Source organism: Vidua chalybeata, chromosome 1 (genome assembly GCF_026979565.1).
Source record: "Vidua chalybeata isolate OUT-0048 chromosome 1, bVidCha1 merged haplotype, whole genome shotgun sequence".
NCBI lineage: Eukaryota > Metazoa > Chordata > Aves > Passeriformes > Viduidae > Vidua > Vidua chalybeata.
In genome coordinates, this window is record NC_071530.1 from 7,869,289 (window position 1) to 7,882,207 (window position 12,919).

General features: G+C 50.0%; 1 protein-coding gene across 1 annotated transcript; it reads left to right on the forward strand.

The window, feature by feature from the left end:
- Positions 1–1,855: 1,855 nt before the first annotated feature.
- Positions 1,856–3,876, forward strand: HTR5A (5-hydroxytryptamine receptor 5A). Its single transcript, XM_053957665.1, has 2 exons — positions 1,856–2,593; positions 3,544–3,876. The coding sequence occupies exons 1-2, from the start codon at positions 1,856–1,858 to the stop codon at positions 3,874–3,876; spliced, it is 1,071 nt and encodes a 356-aa protein (XP_053813640.1).
- Positions 3,877–12,919: the final 9,043 nt, after the last annotated feature.

Sequence of the window (12,919 nt, forward strand, 5' to 3'; positions counted from 1 at the left end):
AGTATTCTTGTGTATAAAGGATAAAATAATAATTTCTCCCTCCAAACGATGGCAGTTTATTTCCAAAAGGATGATATAGTCTCTAAGGCTGCATTTGTGCCAGTTACTACAGTAGGATCCCTGGTTCTGAGAGTGAGTAGCACAGCACTGAATGAATTCATACGGGTAAGATCCCATCCCACTAAAACAAGGTCCTGGACCTGTTTTAGATATGCTGCCTTGCATTTCCCTTGGTAGCAGGGAGGAACAAGCAGCAGCAATGGCAAACATCTTGTTCATTACCCTTTGTTATTGTTACTTGCTGTTTTCATTAAAAATTCCAGAGAGATTCAGGAGAGGCAGAAGGAAGCACCAGTTTGGCTTTACCCTCTGTATACCATGACTATGGAATGCATGGGGTACCCCCTGAACAGCTCTGTTTGTGTCTTCTCCCCAACTCTCTCAAACTGCAGTTCACCAGCAAATGTCATTGTCACCTGATCTTAACACAGATGCCCTGCCTTCCTTCGGCCCCAAGAGATGCAAACTGTGAGCCGCACGTTAGTGTCTGTGGCTTCTCACCTCACGTGTCTGACCCAAAAGCTCTTCGGAGCTGTTATCCCAGGGCTGCCTGGAGAAACAGAGTGCCAGCACCAGCGCAGCCCTGGATGCCATCTAAGGCTTGTGGGCTGGAGCTGGCTGGCATCCCTGCATGGAGCTGGGGCATAGGGAATCCTGCTCGGTGGGGTTAGATTCTGACTTCTTCTGTGAAGCCCAGAATATCACTACTCATCACAATTAGTGTGCTAAAAACCAGGGGAAACGCTCATGCATTTCATTAATGGCTAATGTTATTAAATAGACAACTAATAAGAGCAGTCAAGTGAATTATTATCTCTAATAAAAACCCCGACAATTGCTAACACGGGGAATTAGGGAATGCCAGCACAGAAGTTCGCAAAGAAATAATTCCCTGCCACATTGCCCCTACACAGAATAACCAGGGTTACTAACAGGTTTCCTGGATGCAGACTGTAGCCTATCTGGGAGCAAGGAAATTCCCGCGGCGCCTCACTAACATATTTTTAGAGGAGCCCAGGGACAATTTCACAGGGATGCTAACTTTCTGCGGCTGGCACGGAATACAACCGGAGGGGGCGAAGCCACCCCGAGACAAAGCCGGGGCCGATTCCCGCACGGTGCGGGCAGCGGGGAGCGGGCGGGCAGGGGATGGGCAGCGGGCAGGGCAAGGACAGCGGGCAGCGGGCTGGGGTAGGGGCAGGGGACGGGCAGGGACAGCCGGCTGGGGCAGGGGCCGGCGGCTCTGCCCTCCCGCTCGGCCCGGGGCCGGTTCCGACCCGCGCACGGACATGACTAAGCAGCGCCTCTCCCTCCGCGGCCGCTCCCGCCGGGGCTGCCCGCCCCGCACCCGCGCACGGCGCGGACTCACCTGCCCGCCCCGGCCCCGCCAGCCCGCGGCGCGGCTCCTCCGCAGGGGCCGCCGCTCCTCCGCCCCGCTCCAGCCGCTCCGCCGCCGCCAGCGCCGCCCCGCTCCAGCCGCTCCGCGCCGCCCCGCAGCCGCCCCGCTCCAGCCGCGCACCCCCCGCGCCCGCGGAGCCGCCGCCTCTCGCCGCCGGGGCGGGCCGGGGGCTGCCGTCAGCCGCGGCTGACGCAGGGCTCTTCCTGCCGGGGATGAAGCCCCCGGCGGCCGCCAGCCGGGAGCCCCCGCGCCCGGCGGCGCTCGGGGCGGCCGGGGACCCCCCGCGCCCGCGGTAGGGCGGCGCTTCCCCCCGTTCCCGGCGCGGGCAGCGCAGCGCCTCCCGCCGCCGCCGCGCCCGCAGCAGCCCGGAGGAGCCCGGCGCCCCGCAGCCCCGGCATGGAGCGCCCGCTCAACCTCAGCTGCCTCGCCGGTACGACGCCGGACAGCGGCAACAGGAGCGGGTCCTCCGCCGGCCCCGAGGGCGGCCAGGCCCATCTCTCCGTCTTCAGCGTGTTCGTTCTCACCCTGTTGGCCATGCTGGTGGTGGCCACGTTCCTCTGGAACGGGCTGGTCCTGGCCACCATCCTCCGCGTGCGCAGTTTCCACCGGGTGCCCCACAACCTGGTGGCCTCCATGGCCATCTCTGACGTGATGGTGGCAGCCCTCGTCATGCCCCTCAGCTTGGTGCACGAGTTGTCCGGGCGGCGGTGGCGGCTGGGCCGGTCTCTCTGCCAGGTGTGGATCTCCTTCGATGTGCTGTGCTGCACTGCCAGCATCTGGAATGTCACGGCCATTGCCCTCGACCGCTACTGGTCCATCACTCGCCACCTGGAGTACACGCTCCGCACCCGGCGCCGCATCTCCAACATCATGATTGCTCTCACCTGGGCGCTCTCTGCCTTCATCTCTCTGGCCCCACTGCTCTTTGGCTGGGGAGAGACTTACTCAGAGGACAGTGAAGAGTGCCAAGTCAGCCAGGAGCCTTCCTACACCATCTTCTCCACCTTTGGGGCTTTCTACCTGCCCCTCTGCGTGGTGCTCTTTGTGTACTGGAAGATCTACAGGGCCGCCAAGTTTCGAATCGGATCTCGCAAGAGCAACTCCATCACCCCCATTACACCAGAAGCACTGGAGGTAGGTCAGCTTGGTTGTGTTTTGCTCAGGTCAAGCAGTGACAGCAGGCAAGCCTTTGTAGAAGTGGGGGAAACTTAAACCAAAAGTGTGCAAGTGAACAGTGATCCACCAAAGCCCTGTGGATCCTGGAGGCTTCCAAGGGAAGGCTGACTGCAAAGCTTGCAAACCCAGTGTGTCGGCTCCTTCCGAGCCCCCAGCTGTGAGCACTCAAGGTGTAGCTAAAGCAACTTTGGGACATACTGCGAGCCTGAGCTCCACGTGGGCAAGCGGTGACTCACAGATGTCCCCCCATGGAATGCTGAATCAGTGCTTGCCAGCATGAGTAAGGGGTCACTGTCCCTCCCCTGGGGATGCAAGGGGATGTTGGATGGATGGGCAGTTGTGTCTGCTGGGGACGATACCCTGGCAGCCACCTGTGGCTTTGGGGACACTGTGAATTTACCCAGACAGAAAGCACTTGTGCTGCAGAATGTCCTTGGAAATCTTTCCTAACCATGACTGCATCGTGTCAGCTCATCCCAGGCACAATGACTCTGCACTGTAAAGATTTCTTGCAGGGAAGAAGCAAATGTTTGCTAATTTTCTTTCCTCTGCTACCAAGAACTCTTAAACTCAGTGGGTTTAGAGAAAGTAAGCAGACTCTGCACAGCATGTGGGTGTGTGCCTGCTCTGCTGATCAGATTGTAAGTGGGGAAGTAATCTTATTGTGCTGTTGTGTGAGCAGCCCCAGGTACCCTCAGTACTCTCTCTAGTTTCTAATCTCACTTGAAATAGTCTCCATCACCCAGAAGAGGTTATACAGCCACCTTGCCCTCAGTTAGAGTGTGACGTGCATGGCCTGTGTTTCCCCTGGAGTCCTGGCCCTCGCTTGCCCTGTTGGGCTTTGTTCCTACTGTGTGGGATCACCTGACTGGGGTACATACGGTGCAACTTGTGTTTGTGTTTGGCAGGTGAAAGAAGCTGCCCAGCAGCCACAGATGGTCTTCACTGTCCGTCACGCCACTGTTACGTTCCAGACGGACGGAGACACGTGGAGAGAGCAGAAGGAAAAGAAAGCTGCCCTCATGGTGGGCATCCTTATTGGGGTCTTCGTGCTCTGCTGGATCCCCTTCTTCATCACGGAGCTCATCAACCCACTCTGCTCATGTGACATCCCACCCGTTTGGAAGAGCATTTTTCTATGGCTAGGCTATTCAAATTCCTTTTTTAATCCACTCATCTACACTGCTTTCAACAAAAACTACAACAATGCCTTCAGGAACCTATTCTTTAGGCAGCAGTGAGCAGAAAAAGCTTTCCTGCTGCCCCAGGCAGCTGATTTTAAGTGTCAATGATTCTTACCAAATTTCTGAGGAAGTTTAAAGCCACAGATACTGAAGTGATGCTAAAAGTGCATCGCCATGGGTCGTATGTCCCAGAAACAGTCCCAGTCCCTAGGCAGGCTCTCCATCCCAGCCTCTTAACTGCTGTTTTTCCTGCAAGTAGCATGTAAGAGCTTCTGCCAGCAGCCTGGCTTCCTCGCTCCAGTGCCCTGCTGTGTTCCTCCTGCCTCCCCAGTGACTCTCTGTTTGGTGGCACCAAAGGTGCAGAGGAGTCCATTGGCAAAGAAACGTTGGTTTGGCCACTGCTGGTATCTCCCAGCACGAATCACCTTTGTCCCATGTGCAGAGCTGGGACCCTATAACATCAGGAGGTTTTGTGATTACATATGAGAGTACATATTTTATGGCTTGGCTGAAAACATCGTTTGTCTTGTCTTTCGCTGGTAAAGACTGCAAAGTGTTTGTTTTTTTTGGGAAATAAAACCCTTGGTTAAGGGTTAAGCACAGACTACAAGTACCAAGCTTTTTCTCACATACTTTGGGAACAGCAAATTGTGTCTGTTTGCTTTTGGATTCTATGTAGTGGGTTGTTTTTTTTTAAAAAAAAAAACAAACTTATTGTGAAAGCTTAATGCATGGTGTACCCTGGAATGAGAGAGAATGCATGGGAAACTCGCCTCTCGCTCCCCAGCTGCTACGTGTGAGCATCTGCCTCAGACCTTTATGTTCGGAAATACCAGCTGTAAATGCTAATCTTCGTGCCTGTTGTTTCCCATTTTAAAACTTTAATGTATTTTGAGCAGCTGTGGGCAGATTTCCTGTAGTTTCAGGGGATGCAAGGGGTGTATTTTGAGTTGCCTTTCAATGAGGGGCTGTGTTTTACTATTTCTGAATGCAATCCAGAACTTGAAACCAAAGCAAAAACCCCACTTTGTTTCCATGAGCACTGAGTTGCAGGCAAAGGGCAGTTAATGACAGGTGATATTTCTTTCTGGAAGCATAATCAAACCACAGAGCTTCTCTTCTGCAGGGACCAGACTTCAATATTTATTTTTTTGCCCACCTATCCTTCTCTGCCCACCCTTCTATGGCTCCATCCCGTGTGGTTGTTACTGCTCTGTTGCCTTCCTGCCTTTCCATATTGCCAACTTAATTATAGTAGTTGGCATTTCACTCCTAGAATTAGAGTTACACACTTTATACTGCCCTACAGAAGGACTGACAGGTCTGCAGATAAAGGAAAGTATTAGTTTTAACTTGGTTCTGGGACAGTCACTGAAATCAGACCACAATTAAAATGGTGGAAAAAAATACAAGATGGAAATCAGAACGACCCAATTCCATGTCAGATATCTCAAGAAGAGATAAAGGGAAGATGTCAATAAATGATGGTAAAGCTCCCTGGGGTTGGGTAGTATTAATTTCTATCTGTAGATCTTGAGACATCAGATGTTGAAATTGTCACTGGTCCTTTAAACCAGTCAAAAATCCTGGCAGAGTTGGCAATAAAAGCCCTTTTTCTTTTGCTGTGTCTCGACAGGTGAAAATGGAAGCAGAGGTCAAGGTGCTATTAAAGTGTTGCAGCCCTTTCAGGACCAGTTAGACAAACATCCATCAGCACTGACATGGATGCAGTTGATCCTGCCTTTTGGCAAGAAGAGGAGTAGGATAGCCCTTGACATCTTCCTTAATACCATCTTTAAAAAGTCTGTTAGAAATATTGGGTAAAACCCTGCCCTCATTGAAAGCAAAGGAGAATTTTTTCAGTGATTTCAAATGAATCAGATTTTTATGTGGCATGTCTTGTCTAGTAAAAGCATATTTTTAATGTTAATTAATTCAAGGAGAAGATGGGTGGGATGGGAGTAATTTTCTAACTCCTGTGAAAGAGGCTCTGACCTTCCCCCTAACCGTGGGCCAATCTTTCCAACTAGTAAAGAGCATTTTCTTTCTTTGTTACATATATTAAAATATCATTAGTGACATCTCAGATGTATCAAAAATTGTAATAAACTCTTTATCTGCTTTTTTTTTTTTTACTGAGTATATAAAGACTGTGCTGCTTTCTCTGGACAGCCCATCACTGATGCTGAGTTGTTCCATTTAATAACTGCTGATTTTGTTGTGCCAAGGGTTGTTTAGCCAAAAATGACTTGGAAAAAATGCTTCCATGTTCAAGCCAAAACTTCAGCTAAGCTTGGTGGTGCCTGAAAGTGGGAGACTACTTCTTAGGCTCCTAGAGTGATACTTTAAACACTTTAAAGCATGGATTACCTGGGAAGTTGGACCTTAGATCCCCATTTTCACATCTAACATCATGTCTGCACAACTCCATGTCAGTCCCAGCTGAGTCCATGCCATTTTTATTTGCTCTTTGATGAGTATCGCAGATTCTCTTGTCTCTGTTGTGTGGGGTCCTTGTGCAGGGTGTGGAATCAGCTGTAAACTCAAATTAATATCCACTGTAAGCAGGCAAAAGTTAAAGTGAAATTAGTGGGAAATTGCCTACTTTAGCTGCAGTTGGGTGCTGGGGTGAAGCTCCCTTTTATTACACCCTCTGTTTATTCATGCTGTGCCTTAAAGAGTGACAGGGAGACAGGAGATCATTTTGAAGTGACACTAGGTAATTCCAATTTGCCTGTAGTCATGAGTATTCTACCATCCTGGTGTAAATTACACTTACATTTATTTGACAGGCCACATCTGATACAATCATTTTCTGGAAAGAAACAGCTTCCAGTTGGTCGTAAGATTTGTTCTTTTAAATCTTGAAAAAATTAGCAGCTTTTGTATTGGCCAATTCCTGCAGCTCATACTTGAGACCTAACACCATGAGCTTTCATTCTGAAGATGATTCCTGCAATGCAATATGACCAGACAGGGAAAATATCATTATTCTGGAAGTTGCACTGCAGAATCATACTGAAACGTGCCACAATGATCTCAGCACAGGGGAGTGGCATGAAGAGACCTGGACATCTGATCCAGGCTCCGAGGCTTTTTACAAACCTCTCATAATTCAAACACAGATGCTGAGTGGGCTCCCAGAGATGCAAATCATGATTGAAGACATAGGCAACCACAGCTTCAAAGGAGGCATCTTGTACCTTCTTGTTCCCATTTATACACAGAATCAGTGGTGTGAAGAGATCTGCCTCACCGAGGCTTTGTGAGGATTAATTACTAAATGTTTATCATGTACCAGGGAGGTGGAGCACCCTGGTTTGAATGCTGAGCAGCATTATAAATTGAGCTTCTATTTAATTCCTAGGAAGAACGTTATTACCCATTATTATTGAGTTTTGTATGCAGTTTAATGGCTATATAATTCTTCCAGAACAGATTTAACTAACCTGCTCCCACTTATAATTAATTTAGTTCCCTCTCAATGCCCTGACAATCCAATGAACATCTGTATGGGAGCTCAGTAGCGAGGGCAGCGTGTGCTGAATTCCAGCTGCTGCTGAGCGTCTCCTCGCCATGCTGAGCGTGTGCTGTCACGGCTCAAGGAGCAGCAGCTCTCTGGGCAGTCTGCTCTGAGTTCCTTTTTCTTTTTAGGGAAGAAAGAAAAGGTCATTGAAGAAGAATGCCCATGGATTACATGACAGGTTGGCTAACCACCTTCCTCCTTCACCCCCAGCCTGTTGGGCTCTCTTCTTGTCACAGGCAGGTGACTCCAGGACATGCACTGGCCCTAGGCAGCCACAGGTGAGGCACACATGACTTCATCCCCTGGTAATTTTTCAGGGCTTTTCAAAAACATTACTGCTAGAAGATGTGTCCTTTGGACTGTCAGCAGCAGCTGAAAGCGGGAGTTTCCTGGAAGTAGAATTGCAGGTAATTAAAGAAATTTCACCTGACAAAGGTAATTAATGACTATTCCTTCCAGCGATCGCAGCGGTGAGGTGCAGCTGACAAAGTGTCAAAGTGATTTTTGCAAGGCAGTGGTTTGAGCTGCTTTGTTCATCGTGTTTTACTCTTGGACCCCTTGTTTTACCATCAGTGGTAGAGCATCCCCCTGAGGCTCCACCAAAGTCATGGTGAACATGATACAGGCACCGTGAATGCTCTATGCAAGAACAGTGGGGTGAAACATCCATGACAAAATTAGCATCCCCACTGGGATACACCCTGGCATGAAAATCATGACACTGCCAGCATTTCATCAAATGTAGGACATGGCCAAAGAGCTCTTTAAGTCCTCATTATTTCTAGTTACACTGAGGTGCTGAGGAAGTTGCAAAAGACTGTAAAAGAGCTGGAGCTGTGCCAGTATTTTAAAAAGGCAAATTTGGAGAGCCAAGAATTTCTAAGACAAATGCTGTTACTGATTTACAGCTTGAAATTGATCCTTGGCAAAAGAAGTGGAGGAGCTGATAAATGACTCGGTGAATAAAAAATTACAGGAAATAAATATAATTAAAATAAATCACATTGATGTTTTTGATTGCAGCACATGGTTCATCACTGATGGTGATATAAAGTATTCACTCAATAATGAATCCAACTTGACAACATTCAATGCCTCCATTAAAAATTGAAGAAGAAACCAATACGAGGTTCAAACTGTCCAATAATTGCTAGTGACTTATGGACTGGGAAAGGTGTAAATACAGAAAATAAGGTCACTTCTACAGAGAAGCAAGAATAAAAACTGGCTGGGAGCATTTCAGCCTGGCATGAGGGAAAGGCAAGTGTCCAGGAGCAGTGGGATGGGGCCCTGGTTGCAGGAGGAGAGACAAGGCTGTGATGGGGTGCGTCAGGAGCAGAACATATGGGACTTTTCAGCATTTCAGGAACAAGCAGGCTTATTTCTTGCCTGTGTATGGGCTGTGTCCAGCTGTGGGTTTTATTCTGGTCACTGAAGGAGAGGCTGCGATTTCAGGTCATCATCTTTTTGCTCCTCTCTCTTCCTTGCCAGTGCCAGGCTGTCAGCCTCAGCATTGCCATTCTGTGTCATTTTCCATGCTAACCAAGTCAAATACTGTCCTTAATCATCCTCAAAAGTAAGACAGATGGGTTCTTTCCCTGGATCTCCCAGTGCATTGTAGTTCTCTGTCTATCCATTTCAGCTTCTGTGATGCTGAAGCCCCTCTGCTGCCGGTGGATGGGAGCAAACAAGGCTGGGTGCAGCTCCAGGGGTTATCCTTGGAGCAGGCACTGCCCCACCAATGCTCTCTAATAGGAACTAAGGTGGGGAAAGATAAAACTGGACCCATACCCTGCCCTTGGTTGTCTGCTGGAGCCAACAAAGCTGTTCCTAATCCAGCTTCTAGTCCCTGCCCTGCTTCTGGTGAGAGCAGATGTGGCCAGGCAGCCACTACCACGGATCTGGTCATCTCTGCACAGGAAGGAGAAAGAGAGGGGTAAAAAACCTTCCACTGCAGTTCCCATTGCAGGAAAAAAGTTCCCCAGCCCTGACTGCCTCCTGGGAGAGGACACAAAGTCCACGTGGCTGAGATATCCACTCTGCCCAGTTCAGTTCCTTCCCACTGGTAGCTGCAGAGGCTGGACACCTCAGGATCATTTCAAACTGCCTGCTGCTCACCAGGTCCTGAGTCTGTGCAAGTGTTGGAAACTGCATTTTTCATCAGTTCAAGGCTGCAGCCTGAGGTCAGTGCTTCTTCCTTGTGCCTTTCCATGCCCAAGTCCTGGTTAAGCACAGGACCCACCAGCCTCAGTTGCTGGTACGGAGGAGGGAAGTCTTTCAAAATTAGCATCTCTGTTGGTGAGGAAGACCTCCTTGTCTCTGGGCTCAAGATGCCAAACCAACAGCTGAGGTGCCACAAAGCCCTAAGATCTGCTTCTTCTTGCCCAATTCAGTGTTTGGATCACCTGGTTCTTCACAAGGCACCAGGAAGGGCAGTCCCAGAGCTTAAACCATGCCTGGTCAGGTTCACCTTGCTAAAGTCCATCACATGTCCCACCTTTTCACTGCTCCCCTGTGGTGCTGTTCTGGAGCTCTGGCTATCAGGAAACCATTCACACATTGCTCAGGGTGCTGCCTCTACAACATCTCCCTGGCATGGCACAGCTGGACCAAACAGGGCTATTTCCAACCCAAAAGAACCTGTGTCACGTAGACCATGGTGAAAATTAATGTGATCACCTTCTAGATCTGCTAATAGCTGATATCCTGCTCCACAAGCTACCTGTGCTGCTGTCAGGCAGACTTTAGAGGGGAAAAGCAGAGCCTGTGGTCACGTATTTTCACAGTTTGAGTGGAGACCTGCCTTTGAGGAGGCGGAGGAATCATTTTGATGCGTTGCCAAATGGCTCTTTTGGTGGGCATCAGAGCATATGGAGCCTCTCTCACAATTGCCTGGGAGCTGCAGTTCTGTGATGTTTTTTCTCTCCTCAGCTGCTCACCTGATGCCAAAGTTTCCAGGTGCATTAAGGCAGGATGCTCCTGCCGCGTGTCTTGGACCTTCCACCTGCCCATCACGGTGCTGGGGTGAATATTAAACAGACAGCAGATGCAAAGTGCAAGCACACTTGCTGGCCCAAGGGGTTACTCAATATCTGGAATTTGAATGGAAAGAAGAAACAGAGAACCCATGGTATTAAGTAATTAAGCTTTTCTGAGACTTTTAAAAAGGAGGCAGGTAGATGCTGAGGAGAGCTGATGCAGCTTCTCTGCTTCCCGCAGCTTTGCAGCACAAACCTCAGCCTTACAGGGGATTTCAGAGCACGTTACTCTGACTAAAGCCCTCGGGCTACTTTATAAACTGTTAATAGCTGCCAACCAAAATGAGTGTCAGGGCTGTTTCTTATTAAAGTGAGCATTTAAGGCATCTGGAGAACACTGGGAGTAGCATAAACCCTATAAATTCTATCTGAAACCATCACATTGGCCAGTGCTTGCATGCAGATCATAGCAAATAACTTTTAAATGAAATTTATTTGACAGCAAATCTGCTGCTGCTCATCAGATCAGCTTGTCCACCACTGTTACCATACCCACCCACTGTGTGTGCACTACATCACCTTCCCCTGGTGATTCCACAGGTGGAATGCAGGGATTGTGTCCTGGATTCCCCAGCATGAGGTGCAAGGCAGCACCTCCTGTCCCTCCCTGGTCATCTGGCCTTCAGGGTACACTGGATGAGGACATGGTATGTCTGGGTGTGGAGCAGCTGGGCTGTTTTTCAGACCCCTGTTCCTCGTCCTTCTGTCTGGCAGCCCCAGCTGAGCAGCAGCTCCCACTCCACACCTTCTCCTGGCTCCCTGCTTGCTCTTGGAGATGCCCCGAGGAGTTCTTCCCCAGCTTGGTAGAGCCTATTACCCTCAGTAGAGCCGTGGCGATGCTCCCAGAGTCAGGGCTGCTCCTCAAGGGCCCATGGAGAAGGCAAACTGAATAAACCTGATAAACTGAATAAGTCTTGAAGCCCCAGATTAAACGGGGTGATAAAACGCTGGTGGGCTGCACTGGTATCCCTCTGAAATTGCAGTGGGCTTGGGCACTTCAAAACCTTAAAGAAGGCGTGATCCTTACTGAGGGGCATGCTGAGGGGAAGGGGAATTATCTCAGCCCCGGTCTCTCCATCGCTGTTAAGGGAGAGGCGTTGATTTCTTTCAGGACCCCCATTCTTCGGGAGGGGCTCGCACACGCAGCAGGACCCGGGGCCACCCGGGAGATGGAGAGCGCTGTGCTTCCAGCCCTGCTCGTACCGACCACGTGCTCCTGCACAAGCCCGGAGCCTGCCGGAGAGACGAGAGGCGGCTCTGGAGTCACAGAGGAGGGCGAGGAGAGAGCCACTGGCTCTGTCCCGCAGGACGGGAGCCGGGGGCCACCGGGGCAGCCGGAGCTGCGGCGACAGACAGACAGACAGACAGAGCAGAGCGCTCTGCCCGCCCCACCGGCAGCCTTGGCAGCAGCACAGCGAGGTGAGGCTCCTACAGCAGGGAGGGCACGCAAAAAGCACCATCTGGCCCGCTCACCTTCCCGCTCCTCCGTGGCGAGATCGGTCTGTTCGGCAAGACGTGAGCTGAGCGTGCTCGGATCTGCTCGAGGGCGGCAGCACAGGGCGGAAAGAGACGGATTGCTGCTCGCTTCCTTCTGCCAGCTGCCATGCAGCAGGGAAAGGAGCAACAGCCTTTTTGCTGTTCCCAGATGTAGCCCTGAGAGATGGCAGGACGCTTAGAGACTACTTTTTAAAATTGTTATTTGAATGGTAATGAAGCGCCTAAATAACCTGGAAAACGCAAACCTTGGTGCTGACAGTGGAAGGAAAGGAAAAATGCACTCACAACGCTGGAGCAGGTCCCCTCCAGCTTTGTGAGGCGTCTCAATACTGTGCAAAATGAGCAGTGTGTTCATGTTGCTCAGCATTTGGATGCTCAGCTTCACACAGCCCCTTGTAAGTGGAAAACATCTTTCTTGCTTACCATGTACAGCTGCTGTAACAGCCCTCTGAACCACACCATGGTCACAAGCCTGACAGAGCTCAAGAAGTGTTTGGACAACACTCCCAGGCACGTGGTGTGACTCTTGGGGTTGGTTTTTTGCGAGGCCAGGAGCTGGACTCGATGAACCTTGTGGGTCCCTTCCAACTCAGCATATTCTGTGATTCTGTAAAATCCTTCCTCTGCCTCTTCTGATTGCCCTGAATTTTGAGATGCTTCAGAGTAGAATTAGCACTGCACATTTCCAGACTTTCTTTATCCAACTTTGCATCCTCTAACGCTCCTGCTCCTGGCAAAGGTGCAGCTACCCAGCCTGGCTCTGGCTGCTGGAGTTCCAATTAGGGTATGTCTTTAGCAAAAAGACATGAAAATCAGAATTACCCACATTGTAGGATTATGCTGTTTCTGAAGAATGAATGGTTTATTTTATGGGGCCAGGATGCAACTTTTTTATGCACAAATGTCCTTAGGAGACTTTATAGACACAGGTGAGTATGGGATCCTTTGCTCTCCAAGCAGAGCAGCACAGAAGATATGTGGGAACAGACACACAGCAATTTCCCAGATTAATTGCTCTGAGTTTTTCCCACCATGCATA